Genomic DNA, 18,783 nt, shown 5'->3' on the forward strand with positions numbered 1-18,783 from the left:
ATTTTCCGGAACTTCCAAATGTTTTGGTTAATTTGATTTTCAGATTCAACTGATTTCAATTTGTATTACTTGCATGGATCTTAGATCTGCAGGTAAGGGCATCTGTGTGGATGTTGAACACATCAATTTTCATTGATCTTAAGTGGATCTCTGGAAGTCTTTGTTTTCTATCTTATTCTCTAATATCCCTTATGGGCAAACGAAGAAATAGTCTTTTTTGGGAGATTGAGAGATTTGGGTTATCACTTCGGCTCTGGTCAGGAATGTCAAATTCCCTTTGCATCTGGTACGTGTTTCTCTCTGAATTGGTTGATTGGGTTTTGGGTGGTGTTGATTTGTTTGACTTCTGTTGAAGATATTATTTTTGGGTTGTGGTTGAGTTTTGTGGTCTTAGATCTACAAGTAAATAAATGCCTCTTTGTGGCTGTTGAACACGTTCTTGGATCGATTTGCTAATTTTACTAGGATTGTCTTGCAGAAATTCATTGGATGCAAACAAAGACTCAATCTCTACATAACACAGGTTGGATCTCAAGATTATTCCTTCAAGATATGGAGAATGACCATGAAGAACAACCTTTCAAGTTCTGCAGAATCACCATGAAGAACAAAGGGGCCGTGACCACTTACCTAATTTTAGCTTCAAAATTGCCCACTTACTCCATTAAGAGTTTTTTAACCTCATTTATCCAATTTAGTGTTAAATGACAATTTCAACCTTCAACTAAGTAAAAAATCTCTCCTCTATCTCTCTCTGCAGCTGCAGACTCTCTCTCTCTCTCTCTCTCTCTCTCTCTCTCTCTCATCTCTTTCCGGCGAGGAACATCCCCATCGATTTGGCGGTGCAGGTTCAGATCCTGATGGCGACGGAGACTGCGGTAACACGGTGAGGCTGAGTGATGCCGACGACGCTGCTTTTCCCTTACTGCTTTCCTTTCCCGGACAGAGGCGATCTGGATAGAGGCGACGCTTCGAAGCTAGCTCCATCTCTAAGTTCGGGTCTGGGCTTTGCTCGGACACTTCAACATCGCACAGACGGCGTCGTTCTCTAAGTTCGGGTCTAGGCTTGAAGTTCTCAGAGCGTTGTTCTCCAAGTTCTCACACGTTGACTCTTCAACGTCGCTCAGACGCATCGTTCTGTTGGATTTTTTTTTTTTGGTTAAATATGGCATAAGGCTTATACATGTCTATGGAAAGAGGAAAGAAGAAAGAAAAAAAAAAAGGTTTTATCGAGGAGTTATGCATGTCTATTATGGGTCAATAATATGATTATTGGAGGGTAATAAAATTATTATTGGTAATAATAAGATTATTACGGGGCAATAATAAGATTATTTATTTGAATAAACCTACAAAAACTTTCAAAATTATAAATATTTTCATTTTTCACTAATTATTGATCCTCAATACCCTTGTTATTGGGGAGCAATAATATGTTTATTGGGGGGCAATAATATGATTACTGGGTATTATTGGGGGGTAATAAAATCAGACGCCGGACTCCGGTCACCGGTCGCCGGAGACCGCAGCCGACCACTGGTCACCGGAGCACAGCAAGGTGGAGGATGACTTCTCTCTCTAAGTGAGAAAGAAGGAGAGGGCAAAAAAGTCCCAAAAATAAATAAAAAGAATAACAAAAGAATTAATTGGGTATTAGGGAAATAAGCTCTTAGAGTGTTTTGGGTAAATAGGGTTAAAAAACTGTTAGTGGAGCAAGTGGACAATTTTTAAGCTGAAATTGGGTAAATGATCATATCCCCAAGAACAAAAAGAACAACTATGACTATAATTGAGAATAAACGGAGGAATTTAAAATAAGTATCTAAATATGAATAATTGTAATACATTTATTCTGAAATATAAAGATTAATTATAATTTGGAAATTTGGAAGTTAATATAATTGGGATTCATACGGGACCCACCTAATATAGCTCACACAGATAAACTTTCCATGTGAAAGTGATTTAGCAACGCTCGCAACACGTACAAGTTGTGAATCCGTGACTGTACTGTGTGAAACTACTCATTCACACAGATTTCCGTGTGTATTTCAATGTATTTACACAGAATTCATCCGTGTGAAAGGACCTGTTTTTCTAGTAGTGTACTTTAATAAAGTAAGGATAGTTTTGAAATACACTTAAAATTTTCTGGATTTTGATTGGACTACCCCACCGTTATGTGGTACGTTTGCCCTATGTAAGAATTTATCGAAAGTTATATATAAGAGATTACTATCAAACTCATTGTGCAATCACATTAGAATGATAAAAACACATACATTAAGCCATACAAATATTAAAAGATCTGTGAAGAAGACTAGCCAATTCAGAAAATCTTTTAGAATTTTAACAGTGCCAAACAAATGGATAGACATAAAATTCCCAATCAGTATTCTAGATGATTTCTTGTTTCACTTATTTTAGCAAAGATGATCTTGCCTAAAAGATAAATTTTCGAACTTTCAATCCATTATGACAATTATGTATAATATTTTTCGCATCTAATTTTTTAAATATAAAAAGAAAGAAAATCAGAAAAGAAATGCGTATACATAAATTATGATGAGAATCTAACCTTAAACCTATGTAGTTCTCTTTGCATTTGCAGACTTGCACCTTGAATATTAGTCAATTGTGAAAGTGGGGATAAATTTGCTACACTGTGTAGCATAGTACCGTTGCTTTCCTTCCCCATCGACATCCTTGTCAATCTATCTCTTTTTTCCTGCTTGAGACCATATATAAGACTATAAATCTTTTCTTGACGACAGTTAGCGGCACATTGAAATATGTTTCCATATCTTTCTCCGTCTATGCTGTGATCCAGGAGTTTCGGATTTACTGCACATATATGAGAAACAAATTCAACATTCCCTCCTTCTACAGCTTTGAAAATTGATGTCCCCACCTTGAGTAATTCCCCATCCGTAAGATTGCCATCTCTGGTCACTTCACACATGAAACGTAGAATCTTAATGATTTTTTGATGAACCGATTTCATTTTATACATGTCATTGATTCCTGTGTTGACAACTAGAACAACATTATTAACAGGCTAGGTTTTATATTCCAAGCTTGAACAAAGGAAAAAACGTGGATGAAGCATACCCAATAATTTAGAGAGACCCGTAAGAGGTTCTGTGAACCAACTCATGTCTGCATTTCAAATTCAACATTGTTAGTCAAAGATGTTCAAGATTGGCACACGATAACAAAAAGCATAATTAATGTAGGAAAATAAGAAAAAGAAACAGGAAGAGGATATATCAAATCTATGATAAATTCCGTACATTCATTCACAAGGGGTACTTGGCAAGATTTTATATAGTCATATGCTATGCGCTCTTATAACTTAAAATGGATCAAGTGGGTTGATAAAATTTACTTTTATGTGTAAATCGGCCAAATATAATTTATGCTAGCATGACGTTTTTACCAATTGAGTTGTGTGATCCTTTTGGATTCCAAATTCGACACATTTATTAATTGAGTCGGGTTGTGTACGTTTGCATTTTACCACATGTTCAGTATATTGACAGGACATGACACGATCGATTGTCACCCCCAATTCAAAGCTTATAATGTTAATACTTCTCTGAACCTTTTGGCATCCTTACAGGTGCCAGACTTTCTAAATAAGTGTATCCAATAAATGAACACCTTCCCGTGAATCGAAGCCATGCATTTATTTCTTATAATTGGTTGACTAATGAATTTTCAATTTGATTGACTCTTTGTAGTGACGATATATATAACATATGAAATATGTAGCTTTTTTTATAAAAATATGAAATATGTAGTTCTGAATCAAAGTTTTGAGACTTTTGGCTCACAACGTACCTGAGAAAATGAGATTCCTTTGATTACCTTGATCATCTTCAAAGTTTGGAAAATCTGCATAAGTCTCATGCATATTTAAATCATTTGGCGGTTGAATGCGTAGCCCTATTAAGAAGAGAATGGAGAACAAAATCATTATATGCTTCTTCTAAATTCCTTCATTACATGTGTGTGTATAAGCCCTCGATCCTTACTGAGGAATTCTGTCTTTGACCATTAGAATTTTAGGTCTCCATGAGTAGATTACTTATATAATTTTCAGCTAAATTAAAAATCGTTAAGATATTTATCATCGTGATTTATTATTATGAATATGTACGGTTCAAATAGATTTAGTTCATCCATTTATTTGATCTATTTGGATATCTTAACAATTATCGATTTGGCTGAAAATTTGCATGAGTGATCTATTGATGGAGACTTGAAAATTGGACTGTTAAGATGCCAGTATATAATTGAAAAGTGAGTCCCATAGGCGATCCTTAACATGGCAAAAAAGATCCTTTACTAGAATGGCCTATATATACACACACACTTCACCTATTGTTGAGCACAACTGAGTATGTGAACAAGAGTGAGTGTGTGTGTGTGTGTAGATATGAAATGTAGGAAAGAATGTTCAATAGAAAAAGAGAATGAATGAATAAAGATCACAAAAGAAGAAAATATGTATTAACTATTGTATATCCATGATTGCCAGAATGTGAGTCGCACTCCACTGAAGAATGCATAATGTGCACAAGCCAATGCGTAAATAGGAGAGACGTTTGAGGGATGTATTGACAGTCTTGGGAAAAGTTGTAGTAAATCCCATGCCAAATCTAATGTAGAGTGAACAAAATTAGAAGAATTATAAGTAGGGGAATAAAATTCATACTCTCTATTTTACAATCCATACTTATTCTTTCTTTTTTTGGTTGAAATTTTGATGAGACAAAATTCAAGTAACTAAAGACAAAAGTTCGATTACTAAAAAAAAAAATATAGAATGTGAATTGTAAAATGAGAAGTGTGAATTTCACTTTCGTATATATATTTCAATTATCAATAATTAATTAATGATATTTAAAACACCCTTACCGAGCGCTTTCAGACGTTCAATAGCAATAGTAATAAAATGAGCGCCGTCAAACCCGTTTAGAGCTTCACGAGGAGTGACGAAATAGAGATACTGAGTTAATTTCCACTTGCCCCAGCCAGCAGCCCATACAACTGGAATGTCTCTACCCGAGCGCATGCCAAATACTTTTTTGTTCTTTCCAGCCATGAATTTAGCCATTTCCCAAATGTCTCCATCTATGGCGGGTAGCTCCATAGCACAACCTAAAGCTGTAAAACCTTCACCATTTTTTATTTCCATCGCTTGTGGTCTCATCAACGACATCAACTCTCTCACAATGTCCATATTCTTATTCTCCATGACTGCAAGGTGAAGAGCATTGGAACCCGCGTCGTTTTTTACTTCAAGACCCTCTTGTCTCATCACCAATACCAACTCTTTCACAATCCCCATATTCCCCATCTCCACTGCTTGGTGAAGTGCTGTGTAACCAAGAGCACCTTTTACTTCCAGACCTTCTCGCCTCATCCGCCGGACTATAATCTTCACAATATCCACATTTTCGTTCATGACTGCTTGGTGAAGAGCTGTAAAACCATTATTATTTTTTATTTCAAAACCTTCTTGTCTCATCGAAGGTACCAATTCTTCCACAATAGACATATCCCCCTTACTGACTGCTTCGTGAAGAGGTGTATCTCCAAAAGCATTCTCTAGTTCTAAAACACGGGCAAGCAGTATCTCATTCTGTTCAACCATGTACTTAGCCATTTCGACGACTGCTCGTTCACTGAGGTCTGCATTTAAATTACCCGTGGAAGGATCAGCATTTTTCACTTCCAAATCTTCTTGTGTCATCAACGACACCAACTCTTTCACAATATCCACATGCCCATGCTTGATTGCTAAGTGAAGAGCCGTGTTCTCATTTCCATCTCTTGGATCTCTTGCTCTTACTGCCCTGTAGGGATCTAGATCTCTAAGACAATAGTTTGCATTATTCCAATCACCGTCAATTACAGCATTAGTAAACGGTATATAACGGTCAAAGTCATCATCTGCCAATAAATGAATGAAGTTTGAATTATTTAACCATACATCGATCATTTAATTATAATTGCATCATATCTTCTGTTTAATTATAACTTATTACTTAACTTGGAAAAGGGCAAATTTCATTAACAAGAGAAACAAACTAGAAAAAAAATATGTGATGTCAATACTATAAATTAATGAAGTCAAATTCGTAATAATACCATGCGGCAGCAACTCTTTAATAGTAGACACATTCCCCTTCTTGACTGCTATGTTCAGAGCTGTAGAACCATCGTTGTTTTTTAATTCCAAGTCTTCTCTTTTCATTAACTTCACCATCCACTCTACAGTGTGTGGTTGCTGCCTAATTAATGCCATGTGAAGAACCGTGTTACCATGGCAGTCTTTTACTCCTCCCATCAGGGGCAACAGCTCTTTAACAATGTCAAAGCGCCCGTTGAAGAATGCTACATGAAGAGCTGTGTAACCATAAGCGTTTTTAGTTTGTAAATCATCTTGTCCCATCAGCAAGACCAACTCTTTCAAGATATGCAGGTGCCCTTGCCCGGCTGCTATATGAAGGGCTGTGGCTCCAAATTGGTATCTTGCTGTTATTGCATCTGGAAGTTTTGTAAGACACTCCTTTGCATTCTCCCAATCACCATTTATCACAAAGTTAGAGAAGGGTATGTAGCGCTCGATTTCCTTGGCATCGTTTTCAGCTGCAAGAAGACTTGACATTAACTTTAATAATATATGGATGTCTGCGATATTTATATGAGTTTTTCTATTGGGACATCTAAATTCCCTCAATTGACATCTCTTCTTTTTGAATTATTGAATTATCAAATTACTTATTTATCCTAAAATAAAATTACTATTATGGACAACAATTCATAGACAACAATAATTTCTCTACACCTCCTAATTGATGCAGAGAGGATGGCGGCTCAATTTGAGCAACAGTTAGACCGTGCTAAAGGAGGAAAACGAAAAGTGACTAGTAGACAGGAAATGGCAGTTCGGTGTCTGATTGGGACGCACCTTACCTTTCCGGAAAGGGAATCGCGCCAGAAACAAGACTCATCGCTTTGCCATGAACTGTAGCATTTTTCGGGCTTTTGGGATCGTTTAGGGCCTCAAAACGGTATTTTTCTATTTTACCCGTTTTTGGTTTTCTTAGTTATTTTTGGATTGTTTTCGTTTTTATCCATGGGCCTTAGGGTTTCGTTGTTAGTCGCCCTAGGGTACTTTTCTCTTATTTCTTGCGGCTGCAGAACGCATTTTTCATCTTTTAATCAATAAAATAGAGATCTTCTCTTTTATCTCTGGTGGACTCCAGAATCTTTTGCTTAGGTTTATTGCTGGTAAACCTAGTTATAAATCCGACTGCGTCACTAATTTACAAATGACAAACCCTATTTTCATCTAATTTATACAACAATTACTTTTTAAATTCATGACGCTAGACATGTTACGGACATAACTACTTCAATGTTTATTATATAGAAACAATATTGTTTATTGAAGTGAATACTCAACTTCAAAGTTCTCAATATGTAGAACATTGACCAGATAGATATGCAAGTAACCCATGAAAAACTATACTAATTTATACACTAACATTTATCTGCATGAATATAATTGATTAAATGAGCATTTTGATCCATGCCCTAGGCACATAAGACAAAAAAAAAGACCTTTATGAGTCAAAACACCACCAAAAAAAAAAAAATTGTGTTAGGAACACCTTCAATTGGGTTTGTAGACAATTAATAGTTTAGCTTTAGAGATAAAACGTCATGGAGGTTCAACAAAAATGGAAAATCAGCCAAAAAACAGGAAGAAATAATATATGTAAAGAAAAATTATTGCATAGAGCTATGGTGAGTAAATTCACCTCAAGTTTCTATGTATTACAAAATTTCTATGTTTTTTGTATAAACTATATGAATAAGGCTGTGTTAGTAATTTAAGGGAGGCATAGTGAGAATCTGTTGTTTAAAAAGAAAAATGGAGGTGGAGCATAGGAAGTCTAGAGAGAAAATTTGGAAGTCTCAATAAAAACTCTCTATCTATATTAATTTTAATAGCAATTTTTGTAATTGATTTTTTTTTAAAGAACTTAATTATGCTGAAAAATATTAAATTAAAAGTGATGATGATACCTGAAATTTGGTATAAAATTTTAAAGTTGAACATTGTTCATCTGACCAATAGAGCATTACCCTTTTGTTTTTCCTTGCATCCTTTTTCCAAAGCCTCCCAGGCACTTTGTGCGCTGCTAATTTCACAGATAAGAGAGAACATATCACTCCCGCATGAATTCAGAATTATATGCAACACTTTCGCATTCTTCCTTGTCCAATCCTTATTTTTTTTCACCATCATTGTCTTGTTCACCATTGTTTTCTTGTAGTTTATGAATCTCAGTGGTGGGTTCGATAACGTCCCAGAGGTCTTCAGACAATAAGTACGTTTTGACCCACAGACTCCAATGTTTATAATTAGTATGGTTGAGAAATTGAGGTATAATCGCATTCGGGACAACTGCAGCACTTGCCATGATAATCTGCAATTAGTCCATGGTTAATTTAGGTCAAGAGCGCATATATTAGTTAAATATTTCGGCAAATAATTAAATTGAAACCAAGTAGAACTAACTTTCGATATATAACATAGAAATCTTTAGAAAGTGTTCGTGAATTCCAAAATGCTCCTCAATAGTATGCACACTTCTAATTTATAGATGAAAACTGATGTTCATCTATATTCTTTGTTAGCCAGAGTGGATGTGAAATGGCAATAAAACCCTTAGATTTTATATTAATTTTAAGTAACTTTTAATAATTGGGTACCATATTTTTATTTTTATTTTTTTATTTTTTTCTAAAGAGAATCAAAGGGTTTCACTCCTGAAACCATGGTGACTCGAACCTATGACTTCGTACATAGGTAGTGGGTGCTCGAACCACTGAGCTAACACCATATGATAGATAGCAAAATAAAAAATTATATGAAAAAGAAAAGAAAATATTTTTTTAGAAAGTTAGCTACCCATGTCTGCAATAACTGCGTATAACTCAAATAACTTACCACTTTCTTTTTTCTCAAATAACTTCTATTTTCATCTCATTAATATAATAAATAAAAATAAAAAATTACACATGCAAAGCATGTGAGCGGAAGGGGAGAGGATCCTCTCCTGAGCTAGATTTCTAGCTGAGCTTCCTGACCTTTCCATCTTGCTCCGCCACGTGTTCAAAAACACATCCAACGGCTCCTATTTTATATTGTACTTATTTTATTTTTTGCAGCTTAATCCAACGGCTGTAACCAAACCAAAACATTCTCATTCTCTTAGTGTCTGCTCTCTCTCTCTCTTCTTCTTCTTCTACTTCTTCTTCTTCTTCGTCTTAATCAACTCCAGTCCTCCACCTATCTCTTTCTTCTTGATCATTCTGATTTTTTTTTCTCTTCCTTGCTCTCTTCAATTTCATACAGACCCAAAAAATAAAAACAATCATTCAGATCTCAGGAACTTTGGTAACTGAGATTGAACCTCAGCAAAATCTCAAGCTTGGTTAAAACCGGTGCCTGGGTCTTACCCAAATCTCATTCTGATTTGATTTGTTTCTGTTTCTGAGAAAAGAAACCAGTTTCTTGGTCAAATCTGAGATTGAACCTCAGGCCCTCATCAAAATCAAATCAAATCAAAACTTTGGTAAAATTATAATCGTTCAGTTTAATCCATTAGCATTCAGCGTTGGCATTCACTCTTTTCTCTTCTTACCCAAGTACCCAGACCAAATTAAGGTTGTATTTTCAATTAAATATCAACCGGAATCTCTAAGAAATAGAAGATGAAAATTGAATCTTTTGAGAAATAGAAGATGAAAATTGAATCTTTTGAGGTTTTTCTTTCGAGACCTGGGTTTGATGAGGCTTTGTTTTTTTATTTGATTTTCTAAGTGGCTGTGAATGGGAATTCGAAGCTGGAGCAGATGCAACAACATGGAGTTTGATGAGGCTTCAAGGCATAGCAGATGAGAGAGAGAGAGAGAGAGAGAGAGAGAGAGAGAGAGAGAGAGAGAGAGAGAGAGAGAGAGAGAGAGAGAGAGAGAGAGAGAGAGAGAGAGAGAGAGAGAGAGAGAGAGAACATGTGCCTCAAATTGGGTTCTGGGAAAATAAGATCGATTTGCAAGAGTGAGGGAGAGGAGATGAGGTATGGTCAGGAGTAGATGTGAGCCATTAGATGTGTTTTTGGACACGTGGCCGAATGAGATGAAAAGGTCAGGAAGCTCAGCTAGGAAACTAGCTCAGGAGAGGATCCTCTCTCGAGCGGAAGACTGTCTATCTTTATGCATGTTCACCTACAATAAAAAGATTCAGCAATTAAAAAATACTTGGGCAAGACTTGATTAATAATCTCTAGAACCCTAATTATAAATAATAGCTTTCCATGAACATCAGTACTCTTATATTTATTTTTAAGAGGTGAATGTGAAATTTTATTCACATGAGATACAAGTATAGAAGATATAAGTACCAGAGTGTCAACAATGACACCCAACAATCTAATATGAAAGCCAAAAAATAAAATCTCATTCACTACTAAACGTTGTGTAACTCACAAAAATACATACTTAAAACCATAAAATAAGAGAAGTGGAAAAATATCTTCACTTCTCCTCTAAAACTTACTCTATAAGACACAACACAAATGATGGTGGCTCATTAAAAACTTACTCGGATAAAACTCAATGAGAAAGACTCCGAATGAAGAAAAAAGTATCACCGACAAACAATTAAAATAAAGTTTATTATAATAAGTGTAGTCCAAAAGCACTGAAAACGGACACACCAAAAGACCAAAGTACCATGAAACAGCTCAATCATAGTCACCAAAGAACCTTTGATATACGAACGGGAGGACAAAAAACAGCAGCAAATTCCATGAACTTCATCAATCAAACTTAATTGACTGTGAAAACATTAATGTCTCTTGCTCTCTTCCAAGAACAATACTCTTATAAAGACTGTTTTTGGCCTACACTCTACAACTACAGCTAGCTTAAAGATATGAAAATAGGCAAAACTATTTCATTTTAAAACTCAATCGAAATTTAATGAACCTGATAAACTCATACTAATTCGTCCAAAAAAAAAAAAAAACTCGTACTAACTAACAGAAAATAAAATATGGAAACTAATTAATCGAACCGACTTAATATGCTTATCAAATAAAAATGACTGAAAAAATAACTGCAGAATTGCAATGAATCTGCATAATTGCAAACTCTAATCTTAATTTATATCCATGTCCAATATACAACACAAATGATAGTCCAAGCCCAAATTTTCTTCTCTTGCTTTCTCTGAAAACTTACTTCTCGATCTGAAGAAATAGCTGGTAAGAAGCAGGTTGCTCGCAAATCCACCGGCGGCAAAGCTCCTAGGAAGCAAGGAAGATTGAGAGTTTGAAAAGAAGAGCTGAAGATGAATTGGGGGGTTTTTTTGGTTTAGGGATTTGGTAGAATTCTTAGAAGACAGAGAACTAGGGATCACAATTCTGGTCGAAGTGTTGCTCGTAGAGGTCACTTTAGCTTGTTATACCGGTCGTTAAAAGAAGGTTGTACCATTCCCTATACACAAAATTTAGTCTTTCAAGGAAGAAAGGAATCAACTCTAATAAAAAAAGAAACGATTTGAAGGAAGAAACGAATCAGAGTCATTTTTTTTTCCTGGGTACAGTGGAGGCAAAAAACCCAAACAAGAACAAACAAACTAGCCAAGATGGCTTTTACAGACTTGCCTAGGTCTAGAGACACCTAGAATATCGTCAAGCAAAGCTTCCATAACTAGACTAGGAGGTCTATGAAAAGTACAAATCCCAGAACTCCAGAAGCATGCTGCATGCTGCATGCTCTCTTTGGCAAGAATACCTGCTACCACGTTCCCCTCAGCACGTATATGCTTGAGGAGCAGAATATCAAGTTGATTCATCGGCCTCTTACAGTTAAGAAGAATTGTTCCCAAAGGATGTAAGTCCACATTCTCACTATTTAAAAATTAAAAGAGTCACCAAATTTGCAGAATCAGATCAATATCTAATCTTTTAATATGTAAAAAAGAAACCAAGTCTTTGAAGAAAGGAATTAGACTCATATAAAAAGAAAAAAGAAAAAGAAAGGAATCAAACCAAAAAAAAAAGGCCAGAAAAAGAAAAAGAAAAAAAAAGGGAATGAGTTGCCACATGTCACAACCTATAAGAGAACCAATGTTAGTGTGTCATTATTGGGCTTGGCGGGCTTGAATGTTCAAAGCCCAAGGCTAGTTCGAAGTTTATAACTTATCAGTCCGGATCGAACGGTCCGGGTCATGTCCGACTGGGCTAGGTTTTCAAAATTTTAGGCTAAAATGCCCCGGCGCGTAGACCCAACTGATTGGCAAGATTTCACAACCTTGCCGATCAATAAACTGGCAATCCCCCCGACCAACTGGTTGTCGATCTGGCTATCTCAACAACTGACTGGCAACATTACTTACAAACCCTATCACCATTCACCACATTGTGATGATTCCACAACCGCCTAATCAGCATTTTCACCGATGAACCAATTATCTTACCAATCAATCAGTGACCAAAGGGTTACCTCACCGACCAATTGAAGACCACTAATTTTGTGAACTCCAGACTCCCAACAATTTTTGTGATCGAACTCCCTGATTTCATCTAAAATCACCCTTCCTGATTGAGGTCGGTCAGCTGATCGTGACTTGCCAAACCTTTCAATCCCTCCCTAAGCGTCACTTACAAACCCCCATATGGCCGTATCAAAACAGAGATGCAGCATGCCATGAAAAATTGCAAAAGCTTCACTAGCACTTGGTGAGATATTCAGATGGTTAAGAATTCAAAATTATCGCTCAAATGAGGCTTATACACCCACAAAAGCTTCACGGTCTGTGTCTGCTAGTCTACTGGGGCTATATTTCTACTTGTAGAGAGTGGCTTAGAACAAAACTTTCTTATACCCAGCACTGGGAAACACATACCTAGATATATAGGCAATTCGAAGGAACTATTGGCATGCTAGATGAGTGTGTTGCCTAGTCCAACTCATCTTAAGGTCTATTTGAGATTGTATTTCGGAGACCTAAAAAAAGCAATTTTAAATTAACTAAAAATATTGACTAATATAAAAGCATTTTAAAACGGGTCAAATGAATATAAAGCACTTGAAAGAAGTTTTGAGAAATGATGTCCTGTACAAAAACTGAGTCTGTTTTTCTGCTTTCTCTGATTTCATCAGAAAAGCACTTGTTCGTCTGATTGACAAACTCGAGCAGGGACCCCTCAAAGAAGGTGAAAATTTATCAAATCGAGTTATTGAATTGCACAGGAGACGGTATGTAATCTCTCACCAAAACCTCTGAAGTCCGACCAGCATCACTTTAGCCCATGTTTCTCGTTATTGTGTACTTTGAAGGACATTCAGCAATAACAACCTCCTGTTCTCAAATCTATTACATGATGGGTGTCCCCACTTTTCAAAAATCTGACTTTGCTGGTGATGTTGGTTATGCACAGGCAGGGCAACCCGCGGAAGAGAAAAGGTCCCATTTCAGGAACCAGGGGCACAGAAAGGTTCCGTTCAGAAGAACCCTTCTATATATGTTAACCCTTTACCAGATTGTTTGTGTAAGAAGGAATTGCCGATGCAAGCAACTGAGTAATGGAAAATCCATTACTAGTTTCTCCATTTACTAGTTTGGAGACAAACTAGTAAATGGGTTTGTCTCCATTCGGGTATATGGAACTTTAACCCCTGTGGCTACGCCTTCATTGCAGAGCAAGGCCATTTCAATTTCTCCCGTGCGAGTTTTGATGAATTGAACAACACTGAACAGATTCCACTGGTTGCTAATTGGGCAATTGGGAAAGACAAAGACCCCTGTGATGAAGCTCAAAAGAGGAAGGATTTCGCTTGCAAGGCTAAAAGCAGGTGCTTCAACAGGCCTGACAATGGGTCCATAGGTTACTTGTGCCAATGCTTGCCTGGTTACGAAGGAAACCCTTACCATCCAGATGGTTGCCAAGGTGATCTTTTATTTTTAGTTTACATGCTCAAGCGTTCAGCTAATATATATGCAACATTGCAATTTCACCAAATTAATTGATTTGTGATATATTCCTTTCCTATCTTCCATTTCAGATATTGATGAGTGCAAGGCTCCAAACCTCTGCCAGCATGGAAAGTGCTCAAATTCACCAGGAAATTACTCTTGTTCATGTCACAAAGGTTACAAACATGACCGCATGAATGACAAAATTTGCGTGAAGGACGATCCCCTGCTTATTGTTCTATTGGGTATGTGTACTTCCATACTACCATGTATTTGCATCATCCTATGACCATAGCCTAAAATTCTAACCTAAGCTTTTGGTAGACAGTAATTTTGGACACCAATTTAATTATCTACCTGAACTATTTTTGGTTCCAATTTCTTTTAAAAAGTTAGTAAAAAGAGGATGAATACACACACACATGCACAGAAGCTTTTTCTTTAAAAAGTTAATAAAAACAGAATGAATATATATATATATATATGTGTGTGTGTGTGTGTGTGTGTGTGTGTGTGTCACTGTGTGTGAGAAACCTTTCTGCTCAAATTTTTTTTATTGCATAAGAAAAACTGCAACAACAAATTAAGGGGGAGAAGCATCAAAACCTATAAAGCATGCTGATCAACTAGGAAAACATAACAAGTTAACAACCATCCTATACCTCTAAACAATATATGACAAAATATACAAAACAAAATTATTAAAATCAATGAATTTTCAATTATTTACAGGTGTAAGTGTAGGCTTCTTGGTTTTATTTGTTGGAATTTCATGGTTATGGTGGGGAAATAAGAAAATACAGTTCATCAAATTGTTTGGAGACAAACCCATTTACTAGTTTCTCCATCTATCAGGTACAAGAGTCCATCATTCATGTTTGTGTAGCTCATCCTCTCCCTTATCTGTCCATTGTTCCTTTAGTTCATTGTCTGGATGTCTATTTGTGTGTAGAGCTTGTTAGGTATGCCAACTGAAAGGAACAGGGTTGAAAATAATGTGAACCTGCACTAAATCATTGCATATTAGTTTCAGTTTCTGTTTGTTGTATCCTCTTTTCTTTCTCTGCAATACGGTATCCTATATTTTTAGATCCCATTCACAATTTAGATGATTCATCATGCATCCATGTTCTGTATATGGTCTCCTCTATCTTATCTATTTTCTTTCCATTTCAGGAAAATCCAGATCTTTCCTCTATCTTATCTATTTTCTTTCCATTACATGAATATGAAATAAGAATAAAAACATGTGCTCTTTTGAAATAACCTAATGACCTTTGGTATGTTTGTAAAATGATTTGCTTAGAGAAAGAGCCATTTACTAGTTTCTCCATCTACCAGGTACAAGAATCCGTCAATCATGTTGTGTAGCTCGTCCTCTCCCAGTCTCCCTTATCTGTCCATTGTTCCTTTAGTTCGTCGTCTGGATGTCTATTTGTGTTTCGAGCTTGTTAGGGGTGCCAACTGAAAGGAAAAGGATTGAAAATGCAAACCTGCACTAAATCATTGCTTATTAGTTCAGTTTCTCGCTTTTTTATTTCTTTCTGTGCAATTTGGTTTTAAATCCTTGTACAAAAGCTACCCTCAATCAATTTCTTGTCCATTTTTGCTTGCATGAAGCTCAGAGATCAGCAGACCTGAAAACAAGGGACTTGTTGGTGCTTTGAATTTAGTAGAGGAAGCAAAGAACGAAATTGATTCGAATTCCGGGGGGGGGGGGGGGGGGGGGGGGGGGCGGCGGCGCTATGCAGGTTTACATTTTTGATATCACAAATTTTGAACTATGCATCATTCACATGATATTGACATAGCTGGGATTGTTTGTTTGTTAAATTGGTATCAAGGTATATACATTATAGGTTGTTAAATCACCTATCTAGCATAGGTTTATGCATGGAAGATGAACAGATTGTGGGGTTGTGCATGTGGTTGGATGGGTGGGGGTGAGGAGGCTGGTACCCTTAATTTAGTTTCCTTCATTCTATGCAGCACAAAGTGCCATTAAGCAAACCTTTCTAGCTTCTGCAATTCGCAAATGTGGAGGAAACGTTGAGAAGGGCAATTTGTTATACACTGCATATGGTTCAAATGGTCAGGTTTGTTCTCAAAATTTGTTGTTGCAAACTGATATCACAAGTGCCATTAGATTGTTACCCATTTATTTATAATTATACTTGGCGCTTCACATGGTGAAGTAAATTTTGGTTGATATATCTAGTTAATTCTTATTGTAAATTCTTGGTCTACTCTTGGTTTGTTGAAATTGTGTTAAGAATGATTCTCACATGTCTTAGTTTGGTGAGAGATAACTCTCAGATTTACATTCCAATGCTCTATTCTTCAAGTGGATGTTCATGCAACTCGTTTTGTGGTGTGTGAACCCAACAATTTGCAATTTCTACCCCTGGAAATGATTTCCCTTTCACCCATGATGGTTATACTCTTGATGTGAGTATATTTAACCTAGGTCTTTTAAATCCATGATTGATCTAAACCCATTTATCATTAGTGATAGCTTTGGTTTGTTAGTGAAAGTTTACGTAAGCACTATTACTGCTCAACATGTCTTGTTTTGACAAATCGGTGTAGAGAGTCCAAGATATTGAAGCTCTGCTCTTTGGTGTCTCATCTTGGAACTTGAATATCTTTCAAGTATTTTCATTTGTTATGGTGTATGTTTCTGTAAGTAGATAATCTCATAGGCATAGGATGTCTGTTATTTTATTTTTCCAGAATCAAATTCTAAAATGGAACATTGTCATGCTTTATTTATCAGTAAGCCATGTTCTCGTTTTCAGTTACTGATTGGTCGATGGAACTAGCCAATCATGGATAAGACAATTATTCTCATAGGATTTATTTTGTACTCTCAAGTCTTATAGGTTTGATTTCACAACTGTTTATGAATATTGATTTTTAATGCATTAATATGTAGAACAGAACTGGATATTGAAAGTGCGTGGTTGTACACTTTTATCAAATATGCAACTGTTGGAATGATTAGTTTCACTGCCTTACCAAATGACATGGTGAAGTTGCTTGATGTAGGCATAGTTGTTTGCTAAGCTACACAGATGCTTCTGCATATAAGTAGCTATTCTTTTTCTTATTATAAAAAATTATGGGTTAAGGCATAAAATTACAACCATTGTTGTGCCAACAGTGGGACTTATTTGAGAGGAATTTTGGAAGGGCAGATACCCAAGAGAGGGAAGGGTTTCCCAGTGGGACAAAGCAAGTGTTCAAGAAATGAAAGACAAGTTTTCTGCCGTTGGCTTTGGCCCCCTCCAGGTTCTTTGTAAATTATTTAGCTGCATATGTATTTTAGTTCTTCAGCATGTTCAACCATGAATAGCAAAAAGAAACAGATATCCACTCCAAAGAAACCTGTCCATTGTGAATTTTGTGAAATTTTAGAAGAAAACATGTTAGTTATTGTATGAATTGAAATAATGGTGCCAAGGAGCTATGCTTAACCTAACATGTTTATTTCTGAATGCTCCATAAATCAATGCCATGATTATTCTAATTGTTTGTTGGAAAATTCCCCATTATTGATCATTGATACGGACATTATTGTTATCCCAGCTAGCTGTTATGTCTGCATTCTTGGGTCCTGAATAGCCACAGAAACTTTATTAGCCACTGATCCAGAAGTTTTGCCCTGGGTTCAGAAGTATCAGCATAGCCGAGAAACAGTGTCAGAAACAGATTATGAGGTCAGTGCCGTAGTAATTCTCTCCCACAGCCAAGTTTTTAAGTGACACAGTATTGTTGTAAAATCAACCATGCTGATTGATAAGAGTAATGTCCTCTTACTAGATATACGATATTTTATATTGCCAGATTATTTCTTATATTGCCAGACTACTATACATAATATACATTCAAACAAACCCAACAAACCCAATACTTAGCTAATCAATGATAACCCAATCTGCAAGATAACATGCATGTTAGACTATCTAAATCGATTGTATATGTATTGCACCATGTCAATTGACAGCATGTCTAAATAAATTTCTCTTTTTCCAAATCTTAAGATTCTTGTAACCTCTGAAAATGTACTACTAAGGAATTAGGACTAGATATCTGCATTCTCTTGTTAACATCTCAGTTCTCATTGTTGGGTGGAAATTGATTCTTTTAGGTTGATTTGATAACTACGCTCACAAAGTTAAGTGGTTTGGGCCAACAAATCAATTATGTGGCATATACCTATCCAGTCAAAAAAGTTGATTTTAGCAAACTCAAATTGTGAAGAGAGCATCTGATGCTTATCAGAGAAGTACCAGGTCCTTGATTTTTCAACAATTTTTACTGGAGATTTTTGTTAGGCCTACACTTACAGCTAGCCCAAAGAAACTGGATAATATATGTAATAAAGTAATTGTCTATGTGTTATATTGGGTGACATGGAGCTCATGTAGCCGCAAAGCATCCACACGTGGAATAACCCGCTGTGATATGGATGAAGTTAATCAAAATCCTTATAAACTCATAGATAATGTCTATTTTTTCTCCCGTGAGTTTCATATTCTCAATAATATGCATGATGTTCCAAGTTCTAACCAAACAATGAACATCCTAAATAAAATCCAAATTCCATTTAAATACAATTGAAATTGATATAGGATTCATAAGATGTTCTCATAGGATCTACTACCATCTTACATTGACTAGCTAGTAAAACTGTAAAACCAAAGATGAACATC

The 18,783-nt window shown here is 36.1% G+C and overlaps 1 protein-coding gene and 1 pseudogene across 1 annotated transcript; one reads left to right on the forward strand and one right to left on the reverse strand.

The window, feature by feature from the left end:
• Positions 1-4,894: 4,894 nt before the first annotated feature.
• LOC112178470 (putative ankyrin repeat protein RF_0381) lies at positions 4,895-11,959 on the reverse strand. The gene is made up of 4 exons (XM_024316612.2): positions 11,329-11,959; positions 8,167-8,510; positions 6,160-6,660; positions 4,895-5,961 (listed from the first exon to the last, which is right to left on the reverse strand). Exons 2-4 carry the CDS (start codon positions 8,477-8,479, stop codon positions 4,895-4,897), a joined length of 1,881 nt encoding a protein of 626 aa, XP_024172380.2. The 5' UTR covers positions 8,480-8,510; positions 11,329-11,959.
• Positions 11,960-13,193: 1,234 nt separating this feature from the next.
• Positions 13,194-18,764, forward strand: LOC121048771 (annotated as a pseudogene).
• Positions 18,765-18,783: the final 19 nt, after the last annotated feature.

The sequence above is a fragment of the Rosa chinensis genome, chromosome 7, assembly GCF_002994745.2.
Source record: "Rosa chinensis cultivar Old Blush chromosome 7, RchiOBHm-V2, whole genome shotgun sequence".
In the NCBI taxonomy this organism is placed as follows: Eukaryota; Viridiplantae; Streptophyta; class Magnoliopsida; order Rosales; family Rosaceae; genus Rosa; species Rosa chinensis.